Source organism: Oncorhynchus mykiss, chromosome 7 (assembly GCF_013265735.2).
Source record: "Oncorhynchus mykiss isolate Arlee chromosome 7, USDA_OmykA_1.1, whole genome shotgun sequence".
Taxonomy (NCBI): Eukaryota; Metazoa; Chordata; class Actinopteri; order Salmoniformes; family Salmonidae; genus Oncorhynchus; species Oncorhynchus mykiss.
Window position 1 is genome coordinate 64,764,576 of NC_048571.1, and position 17,007 is coordinate 64,781,582.

At 42.1% G+C, this 17,007-nt stretch overlaps 1 protein-coding gene across 2 annotated transcripts in view; it reads right to left on the minus strand.

Annotated features, from left to right (window-relative positions):
* Positions 1 to 15,371, minus strand: part of slc11a2 (natural resistance associated macrophage protein beta) — a 28,930-nt gene extending 13,559 nt beyond the window's left edge. Inside the window, exons 1-8 of one of the 2 annotated variants that reach the window (XM_021608224.2) lie at positions 15,071 to 15,371; positions 11,856 to 11,954; positions 8,238 to 8,374; positions 5,071 to 5,190; positions 796 to 915; positions 573 to 679; positions 283 to 353; positions 100 to 167 (exon numbers count right to left, since the gene is read on the minus strand). In XM_021608224.2, coding sequence (XP_021463899.2) covers positions 100 to 167; positions 283 to 353; positions 573 to 679; positions 796 to 915; positions 5,071 to 5,190; positions 8,238 to 8,374; positions 11,856 to 11,889 — 657 coding nt within the window. In that variant the 5' untranslated portion in view covers positions 11,890 to 11,954; positions 15,071 to 15,371. 2 annotated transcript variants of the gene reach the window in all.
* Positions 15,372 to 17,007: the final 1,636 nt, after the last annotated feature.

A 17,007-nucleotide genomic window follows, 5' to 3' on the forward strand; every position in this document is an offset into this window, starting at 1 on the left:
AAATTCTATCAAAGCTGCGCTATATACTATAAAAACCAGCTGGCAGGTTTACAGAAGGGTATTTTTTATAGATGAACACAGGGAAAAGCTTGTTCTTACCTCATATCCAAAGCTTACAGCCATGATGGTGATGAGAAACCCAAAGAAGGCTTCAAGTTTCCTCAAGCCTAAAAAACAAAAGTCGGAAATAATTTTGAAACACGCCCAGACAGAAATGCATACACACACCTGTGCCCAAGGACTTAAAAATCACAGACATCTTAATGTGTCAAAGAAACTCACCATATTTATCTAGAAAAAGGAACACAAAGGTGTCAATGATGGTGATGAGGACACCTCCCCAAAGTGGAATCCTGGTAGATAGCAAACAACAATGTTATTTTGACCCCAATACATTGACCTCTAGAGCACCCGTTGTATGCCTTTGTCAGCATCCCAAATGTCACCCTTTATAGTGCATTACTTTCGAACAGGGGGCACTATATAGGGAATAGGGTGTCATTTGGGACGCACTCTGTGTAGTGTAGTAAAGTGTGGCTTGGTTGGGCGCTGGCGGATGGTACTGTAGCTACCTGCCCATAGAGAGGAGGTTGAAGGCGATGGCACAGCCGATGACCTCCTGCATGTCTGAGCCGATGATGGCCAGCTCCACCATCAGCCACAGGATAATACGAGGAACCTGGGAGTGAGGGGGGGATGGAGGAGTGAAGAACAAGACTGGATATAACACAAAGCAATCACATTCAATTAATTTAAACCCTTCTATATGGTGTAGGGCAAGGGAGGGTTACTCACAGTGGGGTACTGGCGGTTGCAGACCTCTGCGAGGTGCATCCCTGTGACAACCCCCAGGCGCGCAGCCAGTCTCTGCAGGAGGAGGCCGATGATGGTGGCCCCCAACAACACCCACAGGAGCTGAGAGAGAAAGAGAGCGAGAGTGGGGGACAAAATGATGATGAAGCATTGGAGTAAATTAAACATAATCAAGAGCAAAAAGATCAGATGTAATAGGAAATGCTGATTTATAGAATAAAACATTACTGTCCAACCAGAGATAGAACTATGCCTTTGAGTAAATTATTTGTCTTCAAATTTGAGCATGGTTCAGAAATCTCTATAGTTGCACCATTGAAAGCATCTTGACTGGCTACATCACCACGGAGTTTGCCAACCACAAGGCCCTACAGAGGGTAGTGCGTATGTCCCAGTTCATCACTGGGGCCGAGCTCCCTGCCATCCAGGACCTCTATACCAGGCAGTGTGAGGAAGGCTCTAAAAACTGTCAAAGATTCCAGCCACCCAAGACAGACTGTTCTCTCTGGTACCGTACAGCAAGCTTGACCGATGCACCAAGTCTGGAACCAACAGGACCCTGAACAGCTTCTACCACCCCCAAGCCATAAGACTGCTATATTTGACAATAAAATCACAATAGATCACACATGTGGATACATTGCAAATCATCAAGGAAAAAAATAAATAATAATGTTTAGAAACTTATGTTAACATTAATCAACAAATGAAAGATGGAAAACGAATGGGGTTGAGGCAGTTTGGAAAACTCTATGGCTTGCGAGGGAGCATCAATGCTACAGTACAGCCAGGGAGAAAGTCAGTGTCAGTCAAGCCAGAAGCTCTTCATCAGGGTCCATCCCTTTGTCCAAAGTTCCCAGTTCCTTCATAGTAGCCACTCCTCCATAGGTAGCTGATCCTCCATTGTCGACAGTGTAACACCCAACTGAGTGATGCTTCTACTGCAATAAAGCACCAGAAAAATCAACCACACATCGGCAGTGGTCAGGAACAGTCCCTCCGCCTCGGACACCGTAGTCTCCACCTTCCAACCGGCAGGTGAAACAAAAAAGCCAGAGCTACTGCTGCATTATTTAAAACGCAAACAGCCATTAGGCATGGCCGATTAATTCAAAAATCAAGTCAAAGTTTGTCACGTGCGCCGAATACAACAGGTAAACAACCTTACAGTGAAATGCTTACTTACAGGCTCTAACCAATAGCGCAAAAAAAAAAAAAGCTATTAGGTGAACAATAGGTAAAGAAATAAGTAAAAAGACAGGCTATATACAGTAGTAGAGGTCGACCGAGTATGATTTTTCAACGCCGATACCGATTATAGGAGGACCAAAAAAGCAGATACCGATTAAATCGGCCGATTTTTAATTGTTTTTATTTGTAATAATGACAACTACAACAATACTGAATTAACACTTATTTTAACTTAATATAATACATAAATAAAATCAATTTAGCCTCAAGTAAATAATGAAACATGTTCAATTTGGTTTAAATAATGCAAAAACAAAGTGTTGGAGAAGAAAGTAAAAGTGCAATATGTGCTATGTAAGAAAGCTAACATTTGAGTTCCTTACTCAGAACATGAGAACGTATGAAAGCTGGTGGTTCCTTTTAACACGAGTCTTCAATATTCCCAGGTAAGAAGTTTTAGGTTATAGTTATTATAGGAATTATAGGACTATTTCCCTCTATACCATTTGTATTTCATTAACCTTTGACTATTGGATGTTCTTATAGGCACTTTAGTATTGCCAGTGTAACAGTATAGCTTCCGTCCCTCTCCTCGCTCCTCCCTGGGCTCGAACCAGCAACACAACGACAATTAGCGCACGCTAACTAGCTAGCCATTTCACTTCGGTTACACGAGCCTCATCTCGGGAGTTGATAGGCTTGAAGTCATAAAAAGTGCAATGCTTGACGCACAACGAAGAGCTGCTAGCAAAATGCACGAACGTGCTGTTTGAATGAATGTTTACGCGCCTGCTTCTGCCTACCACCGCTCAGTCAGATACTTGTATGCTCAGTCAGATTATATGCAACGCAGGACACACTAGATAATATCTAGTGATATCGTCAACCATGTGTAGTTAACTAGTGATTATGATTGATTGTTTTTGATAAGATAAGTTTAATGCTAGCTAGCAACTTACCTTGGCTTACTGCATTCGTGTAACAGGCAGTCTCCTTGTGGAGTGCAATGAGAGAGAGGCAGGCCGTTATTGCGTTGGACTAGTTAACTAAGTTTGCAAGATTGGATCCCCCGAGCTGACATGTTGAAAATCTGTCGTTCTGCCCCTGAACAAGGCAGTTAACCCACCGTTCCTAGGCCATCATTGAAAATAAGAATGTGTTCTTAACTGACTTGCCTAGTTAAATAAAGGTATTTATAAAAAAAATAAAAAGTTAAAATCGGCGCCCAAAAATACCGATTTCCGATTGTTATGAAAATTTGAAATCGGCCCTAATTAAATCGGCCATTTCGATTAATCGGTCTACCTCTATACAGTAGCGAGGCTATAAAAGTAGAGGATACATACAGACACCGGTTAGTCAGGCTGATTGAGGTAGTATGTACATGTGGATATGGTTAAAGTGATTATGCAAATATGATGAACAGAGAGCAGCAGTAGCGTAAAAGAGGAGTTGGCGGGTCGTGGGACACAATGCAGCTGGCCCGGTTAGCCAATGCGCGGGAGCACTGGTTGGTCGGCCCAACTGAAGTAGTATGTACATGAATGTATAGTTAAAGGGACTATGCATATATGATAAACAGGGAGTAGCAGCAGCGTAAAAAGAGGGGTTAGGCACACAATGCAATTAGTCCGGGTAGCCATTTGATTACCTGTTCAGGAGTTTTACGGCTTAGGGGTAAAAACTGTTAAGAAGCCTTTTGGACCTAGACTTGGCACTCCAATACCGCTTGCCATGCGGTAGTTGAGCGAACAGTCCATGACTGGGGTGGCTGGGGTCTTTAACAATTTTTAGGGCCTTCCTCTGACACCGCCGAGTGTAGAGGTCCTGGATGGCAGGCAGCTTAGCCTCAGTGATGTAGTGTGTACGGCCCAGTACCCTCTGTAGTGCCTTGCGGTCAGAGTGAGAGCAATTGCTGTAGTCACTGAATAGCATTGTCACATAAATGTTCCTTTTGTCCAGGTGGGAAAGGGCAGTGTGGAGTGCAATAGATTGAATTATCTGTGGATCTGTTTGGGCGGTATGCAAACAGGAATGGGTCTAGGGTTTCTGGGATAATGGTGTTGATGTGAGCAATTACCAACCTTTCAAAGCACTTCATGGCTACAGATGTGAGTGCTACGGGTCGGTAGTCCATTTAGGCAGGTTGCCTTTGTGTTCTTGGGCATAGGGACTATGGTGGTCTGCTTGAAACATGTTGGTATCACAGACTCAGTCAGGGACATGTTGAAAATGTCAGTGAAGTCACCTGCCAGTTGGTCAGCACATTCCCGGAGCACACGTCCTGGTAATCCGTCTGGCCCCGCAGTCTTGTGTATGTTGACCTTTTTAAAGGTCTTACTCACGTCGGCTACAGAGAGCATGATAACAGTCGTCCAGAACAGCTGATGCTCTCATGCATGCCTCAGTGTTGCTTGCCTCAAAGCGATCATAGAAGTGATTTAGCCCATCTGGCGCGTGTCACTGGGCAGCTCGCAGCTGTGCTTCCCTTTGTAGTCTAATAGTTTGCAAGCCCTGCCACATAAGACGAGTTTACAGACGAACTTACAGAAAACATTTGACCTCTGTCATTGCCAACAAAGGGTATATAACAAAGTATTGAGAAACTTTTGTTATTGACCAAATACTTATTTTCCACCATAATTTGCAAATAAATTCATTAAAAATCCTACAATGTGATTTTCTGGATTTTTCTTTTCTCGTTTTGTCTGTCATAGTTGAAATGTACCTATGATGAAAATTACAGGCCTCTCATCTTTTTAAGTGGGAGAACTTGCACAATTGGTGGTTGACTAAATACTTTTTTGCCCCACTGTATCTACCACAATTACCTCGTACGCCAGCACATCAACTCGGTATTTGTACCCTATGTATATAGCCAAGTTATTGTTACTCATTGTGTATTACTTATCTATTATTTCTCTATTTTTCCTTTCTCTGAATTGTTAGGAAGGGCCCGTAAGTAAGCATTTCACTGTTAGTCTACACCTATTGGTTACGAAGCACATGACGAATAACATTTGATTTGACTTGGTACCCGTCCCTTGAATGAAGGTTTGTGTTCACCTTAAAGCCAGCTTTAGCTCCAGACTGCAGGTCGGACTCGATGTTCCCTGGGTCAAGATAGGCGATGCTCATCAAGAAACCAGGTCCCGTAAAGGCCCAGAGTTTACGGAAACTGAACATCTGAAAAGAGAGGATCGCAAATATTACAATCAACGCCTGAAAATAAATCTTAGCATGAAGTATTACCAGTCATTGAAGTAATAATTTCTAAATTATTCTATACTAATATCTTTGTGTATAACTTTATTCAGGTCATCAGATTAGCATAATATGCTCTTTGTGGTCATACGCACTTAGAAGATAGGCCCTGTGATGTCATGATGATGCCATAGGCTCTATGACTCAACTGTGATGTAATATACAGTACCAGTCAGAAGTTGACATACTACTCAAACAAGGGTTTCTTAATTTTTTACATTTTTCTACATTGTATAATAGAAAAGACATCAAAACTATGAAAACATGGAATCATGTAGTAAGCTAAAAAAAAAGTGTTAAACTAAACATACAATATACCCTTTGCCACGATGACAGCTGTGCACACTTGGCATTCTCTCAACCAGCTTCATGAGGTAGTCACCTGGAATGCATTTCAAATAACAGGTGTGCTTTGTTAAAAGAATTTGTGGAATTTCTTTGCTTCTTAATGCGTTTCAGCCAATCAGTTGTGTGACAAGATAGGAGGGTATACAGAACATAGCCCTATTTGGTAAAATACCAAGTCCATATGGCAAGAACAGCTCAAACAAGCAAAGAGAAACGACAGTCCATCATTACTTTAAGACATGAAGGTCAGTCAACCCGGAACATTTCAAGAACTTTGAAAGTTTTTCCAAGTGCAGTCGCAAAAAACATCAAGCGCTATGATGAAACTGGCTCTCATGAGGACCGCAACAGGAAAGGAAAACCCAGAGTTACCTCTGCCGCAGAGTATAAGTTCATTAGAGTTAACAGCAACTCAGATGGCAGCCCAAATAAATGTTTCACAGAGTTCAAGTAACAGACATCAACATCAACTGTTCAGAGGAGACTGATTGAATCAGGCCTTCATGGTCAAATTGCAACAAAGAAACCACTACTAAAGGACACCAATAATAAGAAGAGACTTGCTTGGGCCAAGAAACACAAGCAATGGACAATAGACCAGTGAAATCTATCCTTTGGTCTGAGGAGTCTAAATATGAGATTTTTGGTTCAGTAGGTGAACGGATAATCGCTGCGTGTGTGGTTCCCACCGTCGTAGCTGAACGACGACATTAAGAACATACAGCTGGCACTATCGACAGGACAGAACAGCAGTCTCTGGTAAAACACCTGTGTTTTTCTTACCACCACAGACCGATGCTGGCACTGAAACCGCACTCAATGAGCTGTATACAGCCATAAGCAAACTGGAAAACCCTCATGCAGAGGCGGCACTCCAAGTGACTTTAATGCAGGGAAACAAATCAGTTTTACCTCATTTCTTCAGCATATTACATATGCAACCAGAGAAAAAAAAATCAAGACCACCTTTACTCCACACACAGAAGTGTACAAAGCTCTCCCTTGCCCTCTATTTGGCAAATCTGACCAAAATTAAAGCAGGAAGCACCAGTAATTCAGTCTATAAAAAAAAAAGTGGTCAGATGAAGCAGATATTAAACGACAGGAATGTTTTGCTAGCACAGACTGGACTATGTTCCGGGATTTCTCCGATGGCATTAAGGAGTACACCACATCAGTCACTTGCTTGATCAATAAGTGCATCGAGGACGTCGTCCCCACAGTGACGGTATGTACATACCCCAACCAGAAGCCATGGACTACATTCAACATTCGAGCTTAAAGGGTAGAGCTGCCACTTTCAAGGAGAGGGCACGACAACATATTCCCCCTCAGGAAACTAAAAAGATTTGGCATGGGTCCTCAGATCCTCAAAAGGTTTTACAGCTGCACCATCAAGAGCATCCTGACTGGTTGCGTCACTGCCTGGTATGGAAACTGCTCGGCCTCTGACCGCAAGGCACTACAGAGATAGCCCGTACGTCCCAGTACATCACCGGGGCCAAGCTTCCTGCAAACCAGGACCTATATACCAGGCGGTGTCAGAGGAAGGCCCAAACAATTGCCAAAGACTCGAGCCACCCTAGTGATAGACTGTTCCCTCTGCTACAGCAAGCCGTACCAGAGTGCCAAGTCTAGGTCCAAGAGGCTTCTAAAACAGCTTCTATCCCCAAGCCATAAGACACCTGAACAGCTAATCAAATGGCTCCCCAGAGTATTTGCATTACCTTCCCCCCTCTGGAACACTGCTGCTACTCTGTTATATCTATGCAGAGTCACTTTACCTACATATTACCTCGACACCAGTGCCTCCGCACATTGACTCTGTACCGGTACCCCATGTATATAGCCCCGCTATTGTTATTTACTGCTGCTCTTTAATCATTTGTTATTCTTTTCTCTTTTTTAAATATTTTTTTTTAGGTATTTTCTTAAAATGGCATTGTTGGTTAAGGGCCTGAAAGTAAGCATTCCACTGTAAAGTCTACTACACCTGTTGTATTCAGCGCATGTGACAAATACAATTGGATTTGATTGATGGTTTGGGATAAGTTGGACCGCAGAATGAAGGAACCGCAGCAAACAAGTGCTCAGCATATGTGGGAACTCCTTCAAGACTTTTGGAAAAGCATTCCTCATGAAGTTGGTTGAGAGAATGCCAAGAGGGTGCAAAGCTGTCATCAAGTCAAAGGGTGGCTACTTCAAATAATCTAATTTATAAAATATATTTTGATTAACACTGTTTTGGTTACTACATGATTCCATGTGTTATTTCATAGTTCTGATGTCTTCACTATTATTCTTAATGTAGAAAATAGTAAAAATAAAAGAAAAACCCTTGAATGAGTAGGTGTGTCCAAACTTTTGACTGGTACATTATTTTATAAGGTCATAATTGCACATGTGATGCCATAGGCTCTGGGTTCATCTGTGTGAGGTCATAGACCTTGACGTCATAACCCTCTGTGAGTTAATACTTACTGTGATGTCATAGACCCTGAGATCATAGGCTCTGTGTTAATAATCCCTGGGGTTTTCTAGGCTGTGTTAATAATCTGTGTGAGGTCCTGGGCTCTGTTTTAATAATCCCTGTGAGGTCATAGGGCACATGGCCTCAGTACCTGGGTGACATCCTCTGGAATGGGCACCTTTTCCTCAAAGTATGTGGAGAAAGGCTCGTCGTCTGAAGCCGGAGGGGAGGTGGAGCTGTACAGGCCCTGGGTGCTCTGGATGACCCCATTCTCCTGAGGAGGTTCCTCTGTGTGTGTGAGAGAGAGTGAGAGAGAGTGAGTGAGAGACATGAAAACTACTGTGATCACATGACCCTGAGCAATATGAAGAGATTCTATTCTACCCACACTCTTCCCATGACCAAGCTATGTTCCACACCATTTGATTCGAGACAAGCAACACTGAAGCATGCATGAGACAATCAGCTGTTCCTTGACGACTGTGATCATGCTCTCCGTAGCCGATGTGAGTAATACCTTTAAACATGTCAACATTCACAAGGCCGCAGGGCCAGACGGATTACCGGGACGTGTACTCCGAGCATGCGCTGACCAACTGGCAAGTGTCTTCACTGACATTTAACCTCTCCCTGACCGCGTCTGAAATACCAACATATTTCAAGCAGACCACCAGTCCCTGTGCCCAAGAACACCAAGGTAACCTGCCTAAATGAATACCGAACCATAGCCACGAAGTGTTTTGAAAGGCTGGTCATGGCTCACATCAACACCATTATCCCAGAAACCCTAAACCCACTCCAATTTGCATACCGCACAAACAGATCCACAGAGGTTGCACTCCACACTGCCCTTTCCCACCTGGGCAAAAGGAACACCTTTGTGAGAATGCTACTCAGTGACTACAGTTCAGCGCTCAACACCATAGTACCCTCAAAGCTCATCACTAAGCGAAGGTCCCTGGGACTAAACACCTCCCTCTGCAACTGGATCCTGGACTTCGACGGGCTGCCCCCAGGTGGTAAGGGTAGGTAACACCACATCTGCCACGCTAATCCTCAACAAGGGGGGGGGGGGGGGGGGCCCTCAGGGGTGCATGCTCAGTCCCCTCCTCTACTCCCTGTTCACCCACGACTGCATGGCCAGGCACGACACCAACACCATCATTAAGTCTGCTGACGACACAACAGTGATCACCGACAACGATGAGAGCCTATAGGGAGGAGGTCAGAGACCTGGCAGTGTGGTGCCAGAATAACAACCTATCCCTCAATGCAATCAAGACAAAGGAGATGATTGTGGACTACAGGAAAAGGGAGGGCCGAGCATTCCCCCATTCTCATCGACGGGGCTGTAGTCGAGCAGGTTCAGAGCTTCAAGTTCCTTGATGTCCAAATCACCAACAAACTATCATGGTCCAAAACACACTAAGACAGTCGTGAAGAGGGCACAACAAAGTCTATTCCTCCTCAGAAGACTGAAAAGAATTGGCATGGGTCCTCAAAAAGTAAGTTCTACACCATCGAGAGCATCCTGACTGGTTACTTCACCGCCTGGTATGGCAAATGCTCGGCCTCCGACCGCAAGGCACTACAGAGGGTAGTGCGTACGGCCCAGGACAAGCTTCCTGCAAACCAGAACCTCTATACCAGGCATGTCAGAGGAAGGCCCAAACAATTGCCAAAGACTCCAGCCACCCTAGTCATAGACTGTTTTCTCTTCTACCGCACGGCAAGTGGTACCGGAGCGCCAAGTCTAGGTCCAAAAGGCTTCTTAACAGCTTCTACCCCCAAGCCACAAGACTCCTGAACAGCTAATCACACAGCTACCGGGACTATTTGCATTGTCGTCCCCCTCCCCCCTTTACACTGCTGCTACTCTGTTTATTTTCCATACATAGTCACTTTACCTATACCTACATGTACATATTACCTCAATTACCTGGACTAACCGGTGCCCCAGCACATTGACTCTGTACTGGTACCCCCTGTATATAGCCTCGCTACTGTTATTTTGTCACTCCTTAATTATTATTTTTTTAAATTTACTTCAGTTTATTTTAGTAAATACTTGCAATTTTAAGAAAATAAAATAGTATTATTGGTCAAGGGCTTTTATAGCCTCGCTACTGTATATAGCCTGTCTTTTTACTGTTGTTTTATTTCTTTATTTACATAATTGTTCACCTAACACCTTTTGGTTAGAGCCTGTAAATAAGCATTTCACTGTTTATTAATCTACACCTGTTGTATTCGGCGCATGTGACAAATAACATTTGATTTGATTCAGCTGCAGATTAAAGCAGACATTCATTGGCAACCTTGCCACAGTAAAGAGATTGAAAGCCATACTTTCAGTCTCTCTCTAATGACAGAAGCGTTTGCCAACTTCAACAAGGAAGTGCCACATTAAAGTCCACTGTAAATGGAGTGTCAATCAACTCTCTTAACCTGGCTGAGTCTCCAGGAAGGGCCAACAAACCTGTTTTTATGACACATTTTGAAACACTTCAGGTTATAAAGTAAAAGATACGTATTGTAAAACATTTTTTTTACAATATTTTTATTGTCACATACACCGGATAGGTGCAGTGAAATGTGTTGTTTTACAGGGTCAGCCATAGTAATACAGCGCCCTTGGAACAAATTAGGGTTAAGTGCCTTGCTCAAGGGCACGTCGGCAAATTTTTCACCTTGTTGGCTCTGGCATTCGAACCAGCGACCTATCCTTTACCAGACCAATGCGCTAACCGCTAGGCTACCTGCCACCCAATAGCTTAATAGGTGTCATTTCTCTTTCAATGCACCTTTTACATTAATAGGCTACATCGTACCTCTGAAAAGTAGGCTAAACAAAGAGCAATACTAAGGCCAAATATCTATTTGCGTAACAGGTTAAATATGAACAGAGTGATCACATGAATTGTCACATCATATGAATCAAAAGCCCAATAATCACATCATTACACAAGAATTCTAGACCCTTAATGCATCCTCCTCCTTACACTAACAGTGTACCACTCTACCGATGGTCTGATACAATGATCTGTACTTACTCAGGTTGGAATGTTCATTGGGCTTCTCTTCCTTCATCTCCCAAAGGTTCCTCTCGCACTACAGTCTCTTTGGGTCCAAGTCTACTTCTTCTAACAGGAGCGTTGCTTACATAGGCTATATATAGCCTAACTCAATTAATGTCTCAATAATTTCCTATTTCAATACACGAGTCAGACTCAGGATGACAAAGACTAACTTACTAACCCATTCCCCTTCAACCCATGGAAAGAAAGCTTGGTCACAAACTCCTGATTTCTATTATTGCCACATCATCACCCCCCCCCCCCCCCCCCCCCCCCCCCCCCCCCCCACACACACACAAAAACAGTCATGCAAGAACATAATAACACATCTCTTCTAAGTCCAAGGCACGAGTTCCTAAATTGAAAACCATGACCATGCTGTTTCCCCAAAAGAGCACAGTGTCACTTCTTGACACTTTAGAAGAGGGTTATCACACACACTACCACCAAGATTATCTCATTGTGGGGCTGGGAGTTAATGCCCTAAAAACAACAAGGTGAATCTCACTTTGTCTTGAAAAAAGGTCTTGAATCAAAAATGTGCAGAGGTAAATCGTGTGTTCAGGAGTTATTTTTTCTACAATGTATTGTGTATACTGGCATAGAGCCTATAGTGCACCATGTTTGCAAAGCTGACCACAGTAAGTCGTGGGAGTTAGTGTGGTGGAATGTCTTGTTTCTGTTAACGTTACCTTCCAGAAGGTCGGCTTCCCGCTCTGTCTCCATCAGTGTGGGTTGGGGTTAAAGGAGGCGGAGGGGGAGCTCTGGAAACACAGAGACTGGAGATCTGTCTGGAAACAGGCAACTGAAATTAAACTAAATATTAAGAGAAATATATATTATACAACACTGCAGAGACCAGTAACACTTATTTTGGGTTTGAAAAAAGTATGCTTCCATCTCTAGCCTTAATTTCTGATCAATTAAACTCTGGTCAATGTGGGTATCTGCAGGCTGTCAGTCCAGTCACCCACTGAATCACTGAAGGATCAGTGTTAGTAAACAGTTGGTTTGGGATTTTATTAGGATCCCCATTAGCTGTTGCAAAAGCAGCAGCTACTCTTCCTGAGGTCCACACAAAACATAATTTGACAAGAACAGCAAGGACAGAACTACTTTTTTTTTTTTTTAAAGGCACACGTAGTCATCATATCATATGGGGGTTATAGTTGTAATTTTTTTTGTCACTCAAATAACACGAGTACACAGACAGGTCAAATTTATAAAATTACAACAACAAAAAATGCTTTAAAACTGCAACGTTTTCTTTGCACCTCATGACAAAATGTGTAGAATTGCAGGAAATAAACTTTAAACCTGCAATATTATCTCCACCAACAAAACAGGTGTCAACAGTTTGTGTCATGAACAGTGCTTGTGTCCACAGAAAAATTCCAATGCTGGAAGCCCCCCCCCCCCCCCCCCCCCCCGAGTGAAAAAGTTTGGGAATACCTGGGTTAGAGTTCCATTTCTTTCCACCATTTCTCCACTTGGGTCTAAATACTGCTCTGGCAGAGAAGAGCAGGACCGCTATAGAAAATGGTGAGAGGCTGACTGGTGCATGCTTTAATTTGTAGCGTTAGACCAGATCTTACACAAGACAAGATAAACTAAAAAAAGGTAACCTAGAAAAAAGGTATTCATTACAATGGGAAATAAGCACTTTTGAAACTTGTATCAATAACCCATGACAGGAGACGACTGATATTGATGCTGTTGAGTAACTAGTTCTGCAACAGCAAAATGACTCAGCAAATGCACATGACTACTTCATTCAAGTTTAAAGTCACATGTACAAGTACAGTGTAACGCCTTCCTAGCAAGCGCTAACCCCAACAGTGTCGTAATCAATAACAATGTAATACAAAAAAATATTACCCTGTGAGAATATTTGGTACAAAAGCCTTAAATTGACCTCAACATGGTCTCTGTGGTTAGAATACATATTATTCTGTCGCCACTGAGCAAATTTCACTTCCCTCAACGGGAAGTTAACAAAAACCTCCTGACATTCACACAGTGTACCTTCAACACTTTATAAATGCCCAAACAAGAAAAAATCTAATCAGGAGACGCTATCCTGTCAACCTTGGGCAAACACCCCTATCAATGTAAATAAAAAAAGTTGTACAATACCTGTGTATATACTCAGTTAAAATTGTCAAATAATAAGCCTGATCATTCATTCTTCCCAAGAAACAGAAGCATGAGGCTGAGCCTTAAATTGACCTCAACATGGTCTCTGTGGTTAGAATACATATTATTCTGTCGCCACTGAGCAAATTTCACTTCCCTCAACGGGAAGTTAACAAAAACCTCCTGACATTCACACAGTGTACCTTCAACACTTTATAAATGCCCAAACAAGAAAAAATCAAATCAGGAGACGCTATCCTGTCAACCTTGGGCAAACACCCCTATCAATGTAAATAAAATAAGTTGTACAATACCTGTGTATATACTCAGTTAAAATTGTCAAATAATAAGCCTGATCATTCATTCTTCCCAAGAAACAGAAGCATGAGGCTGAGGAGAATGTGGGGTTGTGAAAGCGTGCAACTATAAAGTCATGACTCATTGAAAACTTGGGGTGGGAGAGAGAACAGAGTGGGAGCAGTTTGCTCTTCCCCTAACCTGGGGCCTTTCCTCTCCCCCCTCCTCTCTCCAACATACCTAATCTGTGAAAAACAGCTCACTCTATATAACCTCCCTAACGGAACAAGGACCTTGCGCACACACACACACCCATCTACCCATCTCTTTTAAGGTATAGCAGCCTAGGAAGAAAACACAAACCTTTAGGCTATATTCCTCACATGACACAAGGAGTAGGCTTGAAATCAGGAAACAGAACAGTTTGGCCTAGAAATGTCTGAGGGCTGAATAAATAAATGCCTGTGGCAACAGTCTGGCAAGTTTAGAACATGTTATAGTTTGTCCAAATCAATGATTAGGCCTACATATCTGTCAAACTAAGGTCAGACTGACCATTTTCAGATCAAGTCTCAAAGGTTGTGGTTTATTAAACAGTGAAGTGATTAAAGGTAATTTGATATTTATTCAAACTTGTGCAATGTAAAAACTGTCCATTAATTTCCATCTACACTGCATATACTAGATGCATTTATTTTAAGCCGTTTGGTGGCATGGGCTCACTTTGACATTGGAACGCAGTCAAATCATGGGCTCACTTTGACATTGGAACCCAGTCAAATCATGGGCTCACTTTGACATTGGAACCCAGTCAAATCATGGGCTCACTTTGAAACCCAGTCAATAACAAATGACTAGCAAGCAAGTGTGGTTAATAACTGGATAGGAAGGGGGAGCAGAAAGTCTAGACATGTCTATGGCAGCTATCTGAAATTAAGTAAAAGTGAGCGTCAAAGGAGTACCATAACAAACCAATGGAATCTGAGCAAATGTAAGAAGTCAGTTGAGTAACTACATGAGCCAAATTTCCTGGCTGAACAGTATTCTGACGTCTATACTAACTAACTGTTATATATCTTAAGAAACATAGATTATCGCCAAAACCTTGGATAGGTAGCTAGCAAACCACAGGTAAACTAACTACATTCCCCGGCTAGCGCTGGAACATTGGGCAACTAACGTTAACATGGACTCTAGCTGGCTAGTTACCAAACGTGTAACTTATGCTGCATTAATAATATAATACCACAAATAAGTGTTATTTAATTTACATAGCTGTCTACTTACATTTTACAGTAAATAATTGACATCTAACTAACTAACCAGCTAGTTAGTTCACTTTGACCTATGATGTGGCAAGCAATTAGCTTAGCTAGCTAGCTAACTTGGATGCCATGGTGTTAGCCGGCTAGAAAGCTAGATGTAAAGTTCAAGTAAAACAAGCACCGGAATGAATGTATCAGCGTCGTCTTACCTGGATATAGCTTATGTACAAAACGTGTGTTCATGTCAATTTCATTACGTTAAATAACGAATAGATAAACTGACATAACACTAGGACAGTAGGACGGTGTCCATTGACCCAGGTTTATTCGACAAAAGCAATGTCGCAAAAACAAAAAAAGAAAGTCATTGCGACATGTGTAATGGAAACGGCAATTTCTAAAGATCGACATTTTTATCCGTTAGACTGAGGTGGATTTTTATTTTGTCGAACTTTCTTCATTGCGACAAATTATGGAAACATTTTTCCCTCGAATAAATAATGATTGCGGAATCATTTGAAGATACACGGGGCACGCGATGTAACCGCGTAACGTAACTATAAAGCTCCACTCCACGATTAATTCTAAATGCGAAATATTTTTTTTCTAATATAAAAATGTGTCTTTGCAGGACAATGATTGTCCTGACTTTCAAGAATGCCTGAATTGCTTCACCTTGCATTTCTGGTTTGCTGGCAATATTTGTATAGCCTACATTATGAGATTATTTGTATTTGTCAAATGCAACCAAGCATCGATCATCATGTCACCAGAATAAGACCCTCGATATTTATTGGAAAGGTGCAACAAGCTCATCTCCTTGCACTTTCACCTCCCTATGAAGTTCATCATCATTCATTTAATATACGCCTACTGTATGATTGCTAGCAAATTAATTAGCTAACTAAAGTTAGCTTGCCTAGCTGGAACTTCTGAAAAAGAACATGTTTTATTTCTACAATTTCCAAAAGATAACACAACAAAAACATATGTACTTTTTACAAGACGTGTTTGTGCCGTCATGTGCATTAGTATCACAATTTCTTGTTAAGTTATTTGCATTCGTTTTTACTTACACTTGTATGTTGACTTCTCTATTGACGTTGTTTTTAAGTTTTGGCGGACATTTCTTAGCGGATGTACAATCGTCGCGAATTTAATTATGGGGAGTTTCAGGCCCTGGAGTGAACCTATATGCACACTCCGTCTACCGTCCAAACACTTAAAAGACACACCCTCGTCCACTAACCCTCGCCTAAAACCCTTGGGGGAATACCCGTCGCCATCTTGGTGGGTGGTCCAAATGATTAGCCAAGCAAGGGAAGTTTGCAACGTAAGCCCCTCAGCCCTCGTTTTCAGTCGGCTTTGCGAGTGTACAATTATGTTCTCTCCGAGGCCCGAAACTCACCAATTAGTGATGGGCATTCCGGATCTTTTCAGTGAGCCGGCTCGTTCGGCTCTGCTCACCAAAAAGAGCCGGCTATTTTGACTCCCAAACGGCTCTTTAAAAAAATATGTTTTGTATTTTTTCCAAGTCAAACAGTTTGCGATAGTTTGACTATGATTGGTGTTAAAACAATTCTAATTAAATTATTAAAAGAAATCATACTCTACCTTAACCACAATGTATTTACAAATGCATTGGTTTGTTATGGAAAATAATGCTATTAAACATGTGCATTTAAAGTATAACTTTTTTATGTATATTAACAAAGTGCATATAAATGTAACAATTCAAAACAAATACAATCTGAACAACATAATAATATAATATTGCACCATATCAAAGAAAAGTAAATAACAATGTGCAAAACTGCAGCATCCCACTTAAAACATTAAACTGGTCCCTCTTTTCTCTCTCTTCTTTCTTGCCATATAACCAGCAGCACACAGCAATGCTGACCATATATTGCTTTTCTGAGAGATTTGCATTCAGAAATGCGAGCTGCCTCACTTTCGAGGGGCTGATTGGGTTTCTTCTATCAGTAATTATTTGTCCTGTTTTCGAGAAGACCCTCTCAGAGGGAACGGATGTGGCCACTATGCAGAGTCTCCTGTCATGACTTTAGTAAGCAGTGGATAGACAGAGACCTTGTTCTTCCACCAGCTCAGAGGATCTGCAGATCTATTTGGAGGGGCTCCTCCA